Source organism: Papio anubis, chromosome 18, assembly GCF_008728515.1.
Source record: "Papio anubis isolate 15944 chromosome 18, Panubis1.0, whole genome shotgun sequence".
Classification (NCBI taxonomy): domain Eukaryota; kingdom Metazoa; phylum Chordata; class Mammalia; order Primates; family Cercopithecidae; genus Papio; species Papio anubis.
Window position 1 is genome coordinate 15864867 of NC_044993.1, and position 14891 is coordinate 15879757.

The 14891-nt window shown below is 49.2% G+C and overlaps 1 protein-coding gene across 2 annotated transcripts in view; it reads left to right on the top strand.

Moving 5' to 3' along the window:
- DDX19A (DEAD-box helicase 19A) overlaps positions 1-10794 on the top strand; it is a 28547-nt gene extending 17753 nt beyond the window's left edge. For both annotated transcript variants that reach the window (XM_031658098.1, XM_031658097.1), the window contains 7 exons: positions 2515-2617; positions 2989-3103; positions 4359-4536; positions 4870-5107; positions 7611-7773; positions 8766-8957; positions 9318-10794. In XM_031658098.1, the coding sequence (XP_031513958.1) occupies positions 2515-2617; positions 2989-3103; positions 4359-4536; positions 4870-5107; positions 7611-7773; positions 8766-8957; positions 9318-9379 (1051 nt within the window). In that variant the 3' untranslated portion in view covers positions 9380-10794. The remainder of the gene's footprint in view (positions 1-2514; positions 2618-2988; positions 3104-4358; positions 4537-4869; positions 5108-7610; positions 7774-8765; positions 8958-9317) is intronic.
- The last annotated feature ends 4097 nt before the right edge of the window (positions 10795-14891 follow it).

Genomic DNA, 14891 nt, shown 5'->3' on the forward strand with positions numbered 1-14891 from the left:
GAGGTGGCGGGCGCCTGTAGTCCCAGCTACTCGGGAGGCTGAGGCAGGAGAATGGCGTGAACCCGGAAGGCGGAGCTTGCAGTGAGCTGAGATCCGGCCACTGCACTCCAGCCTGGGCAACAGAGCAAGACTCTGTCTCTAAAAAACAAAACACAAGCCAGGTGCAGTGGCTCAAGCCTGTAATCCCAGCACTTTGGGAGGCCAAGACGGGCGGATCACGAGGTCAGGAGATCGAGACCATCCTGGCTAACACGGTGAAACCCCGTCTCTACTAAAAAAATACAAAAAAATAGCCCGGCGAGGTGGTGGGCGCCTGTAGTCCCAGCTACTCGGGAGGCTGAGGCAGGAGAATGGCGTAAACCCGGGAGGCGGAGCTTGCAGTGAGCGGAGATCGCGCCACTGCACTCCAGCCTGGGCGACAGAGTGAGACTCCGTCTCAAAGAAAAAAAAAAAAACAACAAACAAAATATTATTTGGAAATTTTTGAGACCTACACAGAGGTGTAAAGTACAATACCAAGAATAGCTCTGTAGCCCTATCCTGCCAAGAAAGGAAGCATGTCCAGTTGATAGTTGAAGCCCCTGAATTCCCCTCCTTCCACATCCTGCTCCCACCCTGACCAGAGTGAGCTCCTTTTGAGACAGGCTCTCACCGTTTCTCCGGCTAGAGTGTAGTGGTGCGATTATAGCCCACTGCAGCCTCGACCTCCTGACTTTAAACAAATTTTTTTGTAGTTTGAGAAGCTGAGGCACGTGGATCACCTGAGGTCAGGAGTTTGAGACCAGCCTGGCCAACATGGTGAAACCCCGTGTCTACAAAAAATAAAAAAAAATTAGCTGGGCGTGGCAGCACACACCTGTAATCCCAGCTGCTAGGGAGGCTGAGGTGGGAGGATCGCTTGAACCCAGGAAGCAGAGGTTGCAATGAGCCAAGATTACACCACTGCACTCCAGCCTGAGCGACAGAGTAAGACTCTGTCTCAAAAAAAAAAAAAAAAAAAAAAAAAATTTGTAGAGACAGGGTTATCACCATGTTGCCAGGGCTAGTCTCAAACTCCTGGCCTCAAGTGAGTCTCCAGCCTTAGCCTCCCAAAGTGTTGGGATTACAGGCATGTGTTACTGCATCTGGCATATTTATCTTTTTTTCTTTTTTGAAATGGAGTCTCCTCTGTCACACAGGCTGGAGTGCAGTGGTGCGATTTCGGCTCACTGCAGCCTCTGCCTTCCGGGTTCAAGTGATTCTCCTGCCTCAGCCTCCTGAGTAGCTGTGATAACAGGTGCCTGCCACCACACCTGGCTACTTTTTGTATTTTTTGTTTGTTTTTGAGATGAAGTCTCGCTCTGTTGCCCAGGCTAGAGTGCAGTGGTGCAGTCTCGGCTCACTGCAACCTCCGCCTCCCGGGTTCAAGCGATTCTCCTGGCTCAGCTTCCTGAGTAGCTGGGATTACAGGTGCCCACCACCATGCCTGGCTAATTTTTGTATTTTTAGTAGAGATGGGGTTTCACCATGTTGACCAAGCTGGTCTCGAACTCCTGACCTCGTGATCTGCCTGCCTCGGTCTCCCAAAGTGCTGGGATTACAGGCATGAGCCACCGTGCCCAGCCTAATTTTTGTATTTTTAATGGAGGTGGAGTTTCACCATGTGTTGGCCAGGCTGGTCTCGAACTCCTGACCTCAAGTGATCTGCCCACCTTACCTTATTTAGCCTTTTTTTTTTTTTTTTTTTTTTGTGAGACAGAGTCTAGCTCTGTCGCCCAGGCTGGAGTGCAGTGGCACAATCTCGGCTCACTGCAAGCTCCGCCTCCCAGGTTCACACCATTCTCCTCCCTCAGCCTCCTGAGTAGTTGGGACTACAGGTGCCCGCCACCACGCCTGGGTAATTTTTTGTATTTTTAGTAGAGACGAGGTTTCACCATGTTAACCAGGATGGTCTCGATCTCCTGACTTTGCGATCCGCCCGTCTCGGCCTCCCAAAGTGCTGGGATTACAGGCGTGAGCCATATTTATCTTTTTTAAAAATGACAAACATGCCACCTATTCCCATGATGCTGAGTCCCATAAAGTGGAATGTAAAAATTCCCCCTAAAACATCCACCTGACTTAGCATCTTGTCCATAAAGCTGGGGAAAGGCACACACAGAAGGAGCCAAATTTTGGAATGCATCACGCCTCAGCCAAAAATATTGATGGGAACTTGTCTGGGTACAGATCTTACTCTGCACACTTGATTTCCCTGTGACCCTTGAGGTACAAAACTGGAGTCCTCTAGCTGTGCTAGAGGCTAGAATGAGAATTTCTTGGTGTAAGCCCGTTTAAAATAATAATTTTATTTTACAATTTAAGCAGCTTCTTAACAGCATATTAAAAAATGTATGAAAGTAATTTGTGCTTAGTGGAGAAAACCTGCGTAATACAGAGAAGCATCAGGGGGAAATATGCCTTTCATTCAGAAAGAACGTTGACATGTTACTGAGTTTCACCAATATGTTTCATTTCTGTTCTTCCTTGATCTAGCCCACAGAACCTGATTGCACAGTCTCAGTCTGGCACTGGTAAAACAGCTGCCTTTGTCCTAGCCATGCTCAGTCGAGTGGAGCCAGCAGACAGATATCCCCAGGTGAGGGCTTGCGGGGCTGGGTATCCTGGGTTGCTTGCCCTGGGGAGCGCAATGCCATCTGGTGGGGATTAACGAGAGGTCTGAAGCTTCTGACGCCTTAGGCTGTGGCTCAGGCAGAGCAAGTTCCTACATCAGGCCCTGACCTGGGAGGATGTGCTTGGAAGCAGCAGCCTTAGACCATGGCTTCCAAAGCCCTCTGCCAAGCCAGGGCTACCTGCTGCAGGCTTCAATCTATAGCTGAAAGGTGGGCCTGGATGGAACGACATGCTTCCCTGTGCTATTCAAGTGCTAATAACATCAGCATACTGGGTGCCTTCAGGTCTGTTACCAAATGGTTCTCCTAAACTCATCCTTTATGATTTTTCTGTCAGTGTCTGTGCCTGTCCCCAACATATGAGCTGGCGCTTCAAACAGGAAAAGTGATTGAGCAGATGGGCAAATTTTACCCAGAACTGAAGCTTGCCTACGCTGTTCGAGGCAATAAATGTGAGTACAGCAGGCGACACCTGAACAGTGAGCAGGGTAGGGGGTTGGGTGTTTGAATTTTGAAGATGCGATGACCATATTCAACTTTCTAATTCAATCTGACTCTGGAGCCTAACTGTGTTGCTCTCTTTGAATCTATTTGAATACCTGCTAATTTGTTAACAGTCTTTTTCAGTCTTAAAATAAGATTTTTGGTTGATAAAAAAAATCCATGCATGGCTCACAGAGTTCTTAATATCTAGAGTTCTTCGCTAAGAAGGTAGAGTTTTGAATTTAGCATCCAGAGTTCTGGTACCTGCTTACCAAAGAGGGATTAACAGGACTGAGGATGGAAGGTTGGGGTCAGCTCCCTTTCTTTAAAAGTAAGCAAAACCAGGTACAGTGGCTCACACCTGCAATCCCAGCCCTTTGGGAGGCCAGGGTGGGAGGATTGCTTCAGCACATGGTTTAAGACCAGCCTGGGCAACATACACACACACACACACAAAAAAAATTAGCCAAGCAGCCGGGCGTGGTGGCTCACACCTGTAATCCCAGCACGTTGGGAGGCTGAGGTGGGCAGATCATGAGGTCAGGAGATCGAGACCATCCTGGTTAACACGGTGAAACCCCATCTCTACTAAAAAATACAAAAAATTAGCCGGTTGTGGTGGCGGGCATCTGTAGTCCCAGATACTCAGGAGGCTGAGGCGGGAGAATGGCATGAACCCAGGAGGCAGAGCTTGCAGTGAGCCGAGATCACGCCACTGCACTTCAGCCTGGACAACAGAGCAAGACTCCATCTCAAAAAAAAAAAAATTAGCCAGCGTGGAAGTGCCAGCTTGTAGTCCCAGCCTTTTGAGAGGCTGAGGCAGGAGGATCACTTGACCCTGTGTGGTCAATGCTACAGTGAGCCATGACTGTGTCACTGCACTCTAGTCTGGGCAACAGAGTGAGACCCTGTCTCAAAATAAATAAATAAATAAACAAACATAAAAAGAGTTGGATGGTGTTGGATTATAGGAGGAAGAAGAAAGGAACTGATGCTTATTGAAGGATTGCTGTGTGGGATTTGATCCTGACCACAGTGCACTGAGATAGGTATCATTCTGCCCACTTCACAGCAGAAGAAACCAAGACTGAGGGGAACACTCATGTGTGTTTTGAAATCTGGAAATAACTTGTTCTCCTAGTCCTAGAAGGATGGGCAGGGCTTTGATTTCCAGAGCTGGCTTTGCCTTTGAAATACCCATGAAAATCACCTGGGTCTCCACAGTGGAAAGAGGCCAGAAGATCAGCGAGCAGATTGTCATTGGCACCCCTGGGACCGTGCTGGACTGGTGCTCCAAGCTCAAGTTCATTGATCCCAAGAAAATCAAGGTGTTTGTTCTGGATGAAGCTGACGTCATGATAGCCACTCAGGGCCACCAGGATCAGAGCATCCGCATCCAGAGGTAGGGATCTCGAGGGCAGAGGACTCCTCAGCCTCCCCATCTGCAGTGTCTTCTCCCTTCACTTCAGACGCCTCCTCTGGCCTCTGCCAGGGACTTGTCTTTCGTACTCTCAGCAGCATTTGTTTGACAGGCCATTTCCATGTCAGCACTGACCACAGTCCCTCCCAGCCTGGGCTGAGAAAGGAGACCCCAACCCCTGTCCCCCACCTAGGCCTGCTGCTCCTCCTTCCCCTTCAGCCTTCCTGGGCATCTAGACCCTTCCAGCTGGGGAGGCTGTGCTTCCGCTGCTTCCCGGGGCCACCTGGGGCCACATGCCAGGGCCTTCCCTTGCAGGATGCTGCCCAGGAACTGCCAGATGCTGCTTTTCTCTGCCACCTTTGAAGACTCTGTCTGGAAGTTTGCCCAGAAAGTGGTCCCAGACCCAAATATTATCAAACTGAAGCGGGAGGAAGAGACCCTGGACACCATCAAGCAGTACTATGTCCTGTGCAGCAGCAGAGACGAGAAGTTCCAGGCCTTGTGTAACCTCTATGGGGCCATCACCATTGCTCAAGCCATGATCTTCTGCCATGTGAGTAGTAGCAGCAGTGGCAGGCCTGGCCCTTCCCTCTCAGCCAGCTCCCCACAGGGCTCAGGAGGACTGGATGCCCCTGGGCGCCGTGGGAAGAAAGGAAGTGGTTTCTGAAGATGTAAGAGACAGGCTCTCCTTTAGTGGGGGTAATGGTAGTATCCCAAGGGATACATAGCCTAAACATAGAGCCCCTGAACTTTATGTCTTATTTGTGGATGATGTATTATTGCGTAACCCAAGAGAATCAACTCATATTTGTAAGAAAAATTAAAAATTCAACAAGATGGCCAGGCACGGTGGCTCATGCCTGTAATCGCAGCACTTTGGGAGGCCGAGGTGGGCGGATCATGAGGTCAGGAGACCGAGACCATCCAGGCTAACATGGTGAAATCCCATTTCTACTAAAAGTACAAAAAATTAGCTGGGCATGGTGGCGGGTGCCTGTAATCCCAGCCACTCGGGAGGCTGAGGCAAGAGAATGGTGTGAACCTGGGAGGCGGAGCTTGCAGTGAGCTGAGATCACACCACTACACTCCAGCCTGGCGACAGAGTGAGACTCCATCTCAAAAAAAAAAAAAAAAAAAAGTTCAGCAAGATGGTTAGTCATAACATTCACACACATAGTTTTCCAGTCTCAAACAGCAAATACTTAGAAAATAGGATAGTTCTCATTGATAATAGAAAAAATAAATATTTAAGATCTCTGAAGAAAATGTCAAAATGATTTTAGAATAAAAGAGACAGGTGAGCGCGGTGGCTCACGCCTGTAATCCCAGCACTTTGGGAGGCCGAGGCGGGCGGATCACCTGAGGTCAGGAGTTGGAGATCAGCTTGACCAACATGGAGAAACCCTGTCTCTACTAAAAATACAAAATTAACCAGGCGTGGTGGCGCATGCCTGTAATCCCAGCTACTAGGGAGGCTGAGGCAGCAGAATCACTTGAACCCGGGAGGCAGAGGTTGCAGTGAGCCGATATTGCGCCACTGCACTCCAGCCTGGGTGACAGAGCGAGACTCTATCTCAAAAAAAAAAAAAAAAAAAAAGAGGCCAGGCTCAGTGGCTGATGCCTGTAATCCCAACACTTTTGGAGGCCAAGTCAGAAAGATCGCTTCAGCCCAGGAGTTTGAGACCAGCGTGGGCAACATCGGGAGACCCCATCTCTAAAACTCTTTAAAAAAAATTTAGCTGGATGTGGTGGCACACACCTGTGGTCTCAGCTACTCGGAAGACTGAGGTGGGAGGATCCCTTGAGCCCAGGAGTTAGAGGCTGCAGTCAGCTGTGATCATGTCACTGCACTTAGCATGGCTCACAAAGCAACACTCTGTCTCGAAACAAAGAAACATACAAGGTAATGATATAGTGATAACAGTAATATCTCAAATATAATCTACATTCTCCTTCCTCCACTTGTGCCAAAAGTATTCTTTTTTCTTTTTTTGAGACAGAGTCTAGCTCTGTCACCCAGGCTGGAGTGCAATGGCTTCATCTTGGCTCACTGCAACTTCTGTCTCCCGGGTTCAAGTGATTCTGCTGCCTCAGCCTCCAAAGTGGCTGGGATTACGGGCACCTGCCATCATGCCCAGCTAATTTTTATATTTTTGGTAGAGGAGTTTTCACCGTATTGCCCAGGCTGGTCTTGAACTGCTGACCACAGGTGATCCACCTGATGTGGCCTCCCAAAGTACTGGGATTACAGGCGTGAGCCACTGTGCCTGGCGCAAAAAAATATTCTTTTTTTTTTCTTTTGAGATGGTCTCACTACCTTGCCCAGGCTGGACTCAAACTCCTGGGCTCAAGCGATTCTCCCACCTCAACCTCCCAAGTAGCTGGGACTCCAGGCATATGGCACTGTGCCCAGCTCATCTTTATTGCTTTTTGTTTTGTTAAATCCAAGAGCCAGTCAAGGTTTGCTTGTTGCATTTAATTGTCATGTCTCTTAAGACTCCTAAATCTAGAAGAATTTCCTCACCTGCATTTTATTGCCTCCCATTACAATGATTCTCCTGCCTCAGCTCCTGCAAGTAGCTGGGACTTACAGGCCCACGCCACCATGCCTAGCTAAATTTTTTGTAGAAACAGGGTTTGACCATGTTGCCCAGGCTGCTCTCAAACTCCTGAGTTCAACCGATCCACGTGCCTCTGCCTCCCAAAGTGCTAGGATTACAGGTGTGAGCCACCATGTCTAGCCAGGTACAAATATTTTTGTAAGATTACAACCCAGGTGACATTGTTACTCCCTGTTGCACTATATCGGGTTTATAATTTTAAGAAATTTAGCCTTTAGCTGCAAGGTTTCAGGAGCAGTTTTCCAGATCAAAAATATCTTCAGCTGAGTGTGGTGCCTCACGCCTTTACTCCCAGCACTTTGGGAAGCCAAGACAGGGTAATGGCTTGAGCCCAGGACTTTTGAGATCACCCTGAGTGACAGCAAGACCCTGTCTCGAAAAGAAAAAATATATACTCAAATACTTTTCATTTCTCAATTGTTTTTTTTCTTCCAGACTCGTAAAACAGCTAGTTGGCTGGCAGCAGAGCTCTCAAAAGAAGGCCACCAGGTGGCTCTGCTGAGTGGGGAGATGATGGTGGAGCAGAGGGCTGCGGTGATTGAGCGCTTCCGAGAGGGCAAAGAGAAGGTTCTGGTGACCACCAACGTGTGTGCCCGCGGTGAGCAGAGGACGTGTCCTACCTGGTCTGCCAGGCTCGGGGTCCCAGGCCCAGTTAGAGCCAGAAATCCTTGTATACAGGAAAGTTGTATGGTCTCAGGGAGATCGGTGTGGCTGGTGACAATATTCCTTTCTAGGAGAGACTGTTTGCATTTCCCTCAGGTGATAAGAACTCACACATGCTGGGCACGGTGGCTCACACCTGCAATCCCAAGGCAGGAGAATTACTTGAACCCTGGAGATGGAGGTTGCAGTGAGCCAAGATTGTGCCATTGCACTCTATCCTGGGTGACAGAGTGAGAATCCGTCTCCAAAAAAAAAAACGAAGAGGCCAGGCGCAGTGGCTCACGCCTATAATCCCAGCACTTTGGGAGGCCGAGGTGGACAAATCACCTGAGGTCAGGAATTCGAGACCAGCCTGACCAATATGATGAAACTCCATCTCTACTAAAAATACAAAAATTAGCCAGACGTGGTGACATGCGCCTGTAATCCCAGCTACTCGGGAGGCTGAGACAGGAGAATTGCTTGAACCCGGGAGATGGAGGTTGCGGTGAGCAAGATCACGCCATTGCACTCCAGCCTGGGCAACAAGAGCGAAACTCCATCTCAAAAATTAAAAAAGAAAGAAAAAGAACTCTCACAGAAGCCAGGAGTCCTGACTTGGTGGAAGGAAATGTACAGGCATCTGAGTGGTAGAGAACGGAGCCTGCTCTTCCAGGGGCGCCCATCTCCAGAACATTGTGTCTCCCAGAGACACAATCTCCCTGATTGATTTCATGATTTTGTTGGCACCTGCCAAAGTTCTCTTCTTTTCCTCTGGGTTCTGCTGCCTGCCTATATGTGCCCTCTCTTGTACCCAATTCCCAGAGTTGGCCTGTCCCAAATTCTTTCCCTCTATCCAAAGTTGGTATGCATTGACCTACCTGTGGACAATAGTGATTTCTGTCTCCTGTCCTTAGTCCTCTCACCCTCCATCTCTCCTTCCCATAGGCATCGATGTTGAACAAGTGTCTGTCGTCATCAACTTTGATCTTCCCGTGGACAAGGACGGGAACCCTGACAACGAGACCTACCTGCACCGGATCGGGCGCACAGGCCGCTTTGGCAAGAGGGGCCTGGCAGTGAACATGGTGGACAGCAAGCACAGCATGAACATCCTGAACAGAATCCAGGAGCATTTTAGTGAGTCCCGGGGAGGGTCCTGTGCCTGGTGCCCTTTACTAAGGGGGGTGGAGTGAGGAAAGGGGTAGGATCTTCTGTAGCCCCAAGAGAGGCTCTGTCCCTGGCACACTCCCCTCCTTTCTGACCATATGGCAGTTCTCAGGGCCACACCTGGAGACTTCAGGACCCAAGGACTCCAAGGACAGCTCCCCCATGACCGGGCTTCGGGGCGTGGGGCTCTGACTGTTGCTGTCAGTGACTAGGGGCCCTGCTGCCCCCTGCTCAGGCACCCGGAGCCTTTGGGGATGAATGAATGATTGCTGTGGCCCGGGGTGGGGCACATTCCTGGGCACGGTAGAGACCTGTGTATTTTTCCCCCAGATAAGAAGATAGAACGATTGGACACAGATGATTTGGATGAGATTGAGAAAATAGCCAACTGAGAAGCTCCACCAGCCACTGGTGCCAGCCCTGACACTGCCCCTGCACGGGAGACAAGTGCGTTCAGGGCACAGCCCCCAACATCACCCCAAGGACAACGGCATGAGTAGAGAGAAACTACCTACCTCACTTCAAATTATGTTTGGACTTGACAAAAATGTGTGCAAATGACAGGGGGCAGTAGAAGGAAAAATTTGCATTTTGGAAAATTGGGTCCTTTCCCTACTTTTTTAAAAGCCACATTTCCCACATCTTTATAATAATCTGGTCACATTGGCAGTCACTAGCCCCAAGACCCCCTTCAGATTTTGGCTAGGCATCGTGGAACCAGCTCCAGCCCTTGAAGAAATGGTAGACATGCAGGTTGTGCGGAGGAGGCTGAGTGGAAAATGGTGTGAGCCTCACCGCCATGGATTGAACGAGGGAAGCGGCAGCAGAGGAGGCCAGAGCTGCCCCCTCCCTGTCTCTTCACTGGACCCTTCACATGTGTTTCTCTTGCCCTTGGGCCGTCTTCCTTCTCCTGAAATCCAGAGACTTTCTTGCTTATCCCTTCTCCCTTTCACTTCTGTTCTCTGCTGCAGAAAGTAGCCTTGCGTATCCCTGATGAGCAGCTCAGCTACTTTGTAAACTTCAGATTTGGAGAGAAACATGGAAGTCAGTGAATCCTGACCTCTTGAGAGAGAGTGACCTGGCAAGGGCCGATGAAGGGGCTGGGCCTGGGCTTGACTTCTCTTCCTTCTCTCAGTTGCTCCCTCTGCTTAGGCCCCTGGTACTCAGTTTCGGCAGCCGGGAGACCCCAGGTGAGTTTGTGAGCACACACGTAGTTGGTTCTTACCCCTGGGTGTCACACTGGGCCGGGAGCTGAGCAACAGTTTGGAACGGAAGTTATGACCAAGGGAATACTCTGATTATGCTGCTCATTTATAATAGTGGACATTATGAAGAGCTCTGATTCCTACATAATATGAATAAGGATGAATAGGCCGGGCGTGGTGGCTCATGCCTGTAATCCCAGCACTTTGGGAGGCTGAGGCGGGTGGATCGGTTGAGCTCAGGAGTTTGGGACCAGCCTGGCCAACATGATGAAACCCCGTCTCTACCAAAGATAGAAAAAATGTAGCTGGGCGTGGTGGCGCACGCCTGTAGTCCCAGCTACTCGGGAGGCTGAGGTAGGAGGATCGCTGAAGCCTGGGTAGAGGCTGCTGTGAGCTGAGATGGCGCCACTGCACTCCAGCCTGGGTAACAGAGTGAGACCCTGACTCAATAAATAAATAAGGATGGATAAATTATAGCTGTATGCATCATTCATTATGCTAAGACATTTTAAAGTAATTATGAGAAATGCTCTACTAATCATGATTTGTTTTTATTTGTATTTTTCCGCTTATTAGACAAATATATACTCATTTTAAAAAGGCGTGTGTGTATATAAAGTGAGAGTGCTCTCTATCCCTACTCCTCTGGGATCCTGATTCCTGGTAGCTTGGTGACTATTCTACCATATTGCCTTTTATTTGCATAAACCCATTTTTCTTTTACAAAAATGGGAACATTCTATTCACACTACTGTGCAACCTGCTTTCACTGATCAGCATGTGTTAGACATGTTGAAGGTCCAATACACACACATCTTCCTTGCCCTGGAAACACCATCCACCGTCCTTTCAGCATGTAGCTGTCCCAGCATTTATCTCCTGGTTCCTCTAGTGACAGGCATGGGGGATTTCCAGTACATGGCTCTTACCCACATTACTACAATGAACTTTTTTTTTTTTTTTTGAGACAGAGTGTCACTCTGGCCTGGAGTGCAGTGGCGTGATCTTGGCCCACTGCAACACTCTGCTCCCAGCTTCAAGCAATTCTCTTGCCTCAGCCTCCCAAGTAGCTGGGATTACAGGCGCATGCCACCATGCCCGGCTAATTTTTATATTTTCAGTAGAGACGGGGTTTCGCCATGTTGGCCAGGCTGGTCTCGAACTGACCTCAAATGATCTGCCTGCCTCTCTTGGCCTCCCAGAGTGCTAGGATTGTAGGTGTGTGCCATCACGCCCAGCTGAACATCTTTTTTTTTTTGAGATGGAGTCTCACTCTCTCGCCCAGGCTGGAATGCTGTGGTGTGATCTTGGCTCACTGCAACCTCCACCTCCCAGGTTCAAGCCATTCTCCTGCCTTAGCCTCCTGAGTAGCTGGGATTGCAGGTGCCCACCACCACGCCCGGGTAATTTTTGTATTTTTAGTAGAGACGGGGTTTCACCATGTTGGTCAGACTGGTCTCAAACTCCTGACCTCGTGATCCGCCCACCTCAGTCTCCAAAAGTGCTGGGATTACAGGTGTGAGCTACTGCGCCTGGCCTGAACATCTTTTTAAAAAAGATTTATTGCCGGGCGCGGTGGCTCAAGCCTGTAATCCCAGCACTTTGGGAGGCCGAGACGGGCGGATCACGAGGTCGGGAGATCGAGACCATCCTGGTTAACACGGTGAAACCCCGTCTCTACTAAAAAATACAAAAAACTAGCCGGGCGAAGTGGCGGGTGCCTGTAGTCCCAGCTACTCGGGAGGCTGAGGCAGGAGAATGGCGTGAACCCAAGAGGAGGAGCTTGCAGTGAGCTGAGATCCGGCCACTGCACTCCAGCCTGGGTGACAGAGCAAGACTCCGTCTCAAAAAAAAAAAAGATTTATTTTTGTAGAGATGGAGCCTCACTATGTTGCCCAGTCCGGTCTCAAACTACTGGGCTCAAGCGATCCTCCTACCTCAACCTCCCAAGTAGTTGGGATTGTAGGCCTGAGCCCTTAACCCAGCCTGAACTTCTTTGTTCTTTTTTTTTTTTTTTTTTTTTTTGAGACCAGCTCTCACTTTTGTCACCCAGGCTGGAATACAGTGACATGATCTCAGTTCACTGCAACCTCGAGCCAGTCTCAAGTGACCCTCCTGCCTACCCCTCCAAGTAGATGGGACTTTAGGCCTGCACCACCACACCCAGCTAATTTTTGTAGAGATGGGGTCTCACCATGCTGTCCAGGCTGGTTTTGAACTCCTGAGCTTAAGCAGTCTGCCCACCTGGGCCTCCCAAAGTGCTGGGACTACAGGCATGAGCCACCGTGCCCAACCTCTTATTTTTGAGCGTTTGGTGAAAATCACTTCAGGCTATTATTCCTGGAAGTATAATTGTTGGGTCAAAGAGTAGGGACATTTAAAATTTTAATTCATTGCCATTTACACTTGCCAAAAGGTTTTTAGCAATTTATGTTACTGTGATACAAAAATACATATTATCTTACATGGTTGTCAACACTATAATCAATGTTTAAAACTTTGCCAAGAGATTATGTCATTGTTTTTTCGATTTTGACTTAGTGAGGCTTGGCAAATATTCAGTTTCTTGGAAAATCTTTTCTGTTGGGGAGCTGCCCATTCTTGTCTCACTACTTTATTATTACTATTATTATTATTATGAAATGGAGTTTCGCTCTCGTTGCCTGGGCTGGAGTGCAGTGGTGCGATTTTGGCTCACTACAACCTGTCTCTCGGGCTCAAGTGATTCTCCTGCCTCAGTCTCCCAAGTAACTGGGATTACAGGCATTTGCCACCACGCTGGGCTAAATTTTGTATTTTTAGTAGAGATGGGGTTTCACCATGTTGACCAGGCTGGTCTCAGACTCCTGACCTCATGACCCACCCACCTCAGCCTCCCAAAGTGCTGGGGTTACAGGCGTGAGCCACCGTGTCCAGCCTAAGTGTACTCAAGCCTTAGTTAAGGTTTATTTCTATTTATAGCAAAGATAGCTGAGATCTCAAACTCTTCCCTTTCATGGTCTCCAGTGCGGTGCCTGTGGTAACAGCGTTTCACAGGAAGCACCGCGCAGACACAGCCCAGGGGACTGCCATGGCCCCACGAGGGGGCAGCGTCTCTTCCCTCTCTGGTCCCCTTTACCCATTCCATGACAAATGGTGGGCACAAAAAAGATATTGCAGGAAGGCCCTCGGTGATTCACTTCATATGTTTATGTATTGGTTGAATTTTTTTTGTAATTTTAAAAAAGGAAAGGCAAAGTCGTTTTATAGGGAGGCCGGATGGAACTGGGCGCCCTGAGTGCAGATGCCATATGTTTCTTCTGCTTCACAGGCTTCCCCTGGAGAGAAGCAGGCTGCCAGAGAGCCTGTGCTGTTCTCAGCAGCACAAACAGTCGCTAGAGGAAAGATGTTAATTCCACACTCTGAGGACCAGGCTGGCCCACATACATACTGCTCCGCAGCCTCACAGAGGCAGGAGAGGGGGACCTCCTCTTGGATTTTGTGGGTTGGTTGTTACCCAGGCATAGACTTGCTGCAGGAGCTGTGATTTTTTTTCACAAGAGTAGTGAGAAGGCGCATTGATTCTTAATTCACACTCAAAAGGGAATACTTTTAGTTTTAAAAATGTAGTTTCAGTATTTTACCTTCCCTTTGCCTAGCAAGGAATGATGCATCTGACCTTGCCAGTCACAGAAGATACTTCCTTGTCTGCTGCCTGTGGATAGGTAAAATACCTTTTTTTTTTTTTTTTTGAGATGGAGTCTTACTCTGTTGCTCAGGCTGGAGTGCAGTGGCTTGATCTCAGCTCACCACAACCTATACCTCCCAGGTTCAAGCAATTCTCTGCCTCAGTCTCCCAAGTAGCTGGGATCACAGCCGCCCGCCACCACGCCCGGCTAATTTTTTTGTGTTTTTAGTAGAGATGGGGTTTCACCATCTTGGCCAGGCTGGTCTTGAACTCCTGACCCTGTGATCCACCCACCTCAGCCTCCCAAAATGCTGGGATTACAGACATAAGCCACCGTGCCTGGCCATAAAATATTTTTAAAAAATTTTTTTAGCCGGGCTCCAGCTGCTCTGGAGGCTGAGGTGGGAGGATCACTTGAATCCAGGAGTTTTTGAGGCTGCAGTGAGCTCTGCACCAGTCTGGGTGACAGGAGACCCTGTCTCTTAAAAAAAAAAAAAAAAAAGGCCCAGGCGCAGTGGCTCACGCCTGTAATCCCAACACTTTGGGAGGCCGACATGGGCAGATGACGAGGTCAGAAGATCAAGACCATCCTGGTGAACATGGTCTCTACTAAAAATACAAAAAAATTAGCCGGGTGTCGTGGCAGGCGCCTGTAGTCCCAGCTACTCGGGAGGCCGAGGCAGAAGAATGGCGTGAACCCGGGAGGCAGAGCTTACAATCAGCCGAGATTCCCGCCACTGCACTCCAGCCTGGGCGACAGTGAGAATCAGTCTCAAAAAAAAAAAAAAAAAAAGTGGCCAGTCACAGTGGCTCACGCCTGTAATCCCAGCACTTTGGGAGGCCGAGGCAGGCAGATCACCAGAGGTCGGGAGTTCAAGACCAGCCTGACCAACATGGAGAAAATCTGTCTCTACTAAAAATATACAATTAGCTGGGTATGGTGGTGCTTGCCTGTAATCCCAGCTACTCGGGAGGCTGAAGCAGGAGAATCACTTGAACCCGGGAGGTGGAGGTTGGGATGAGCCGAGATCG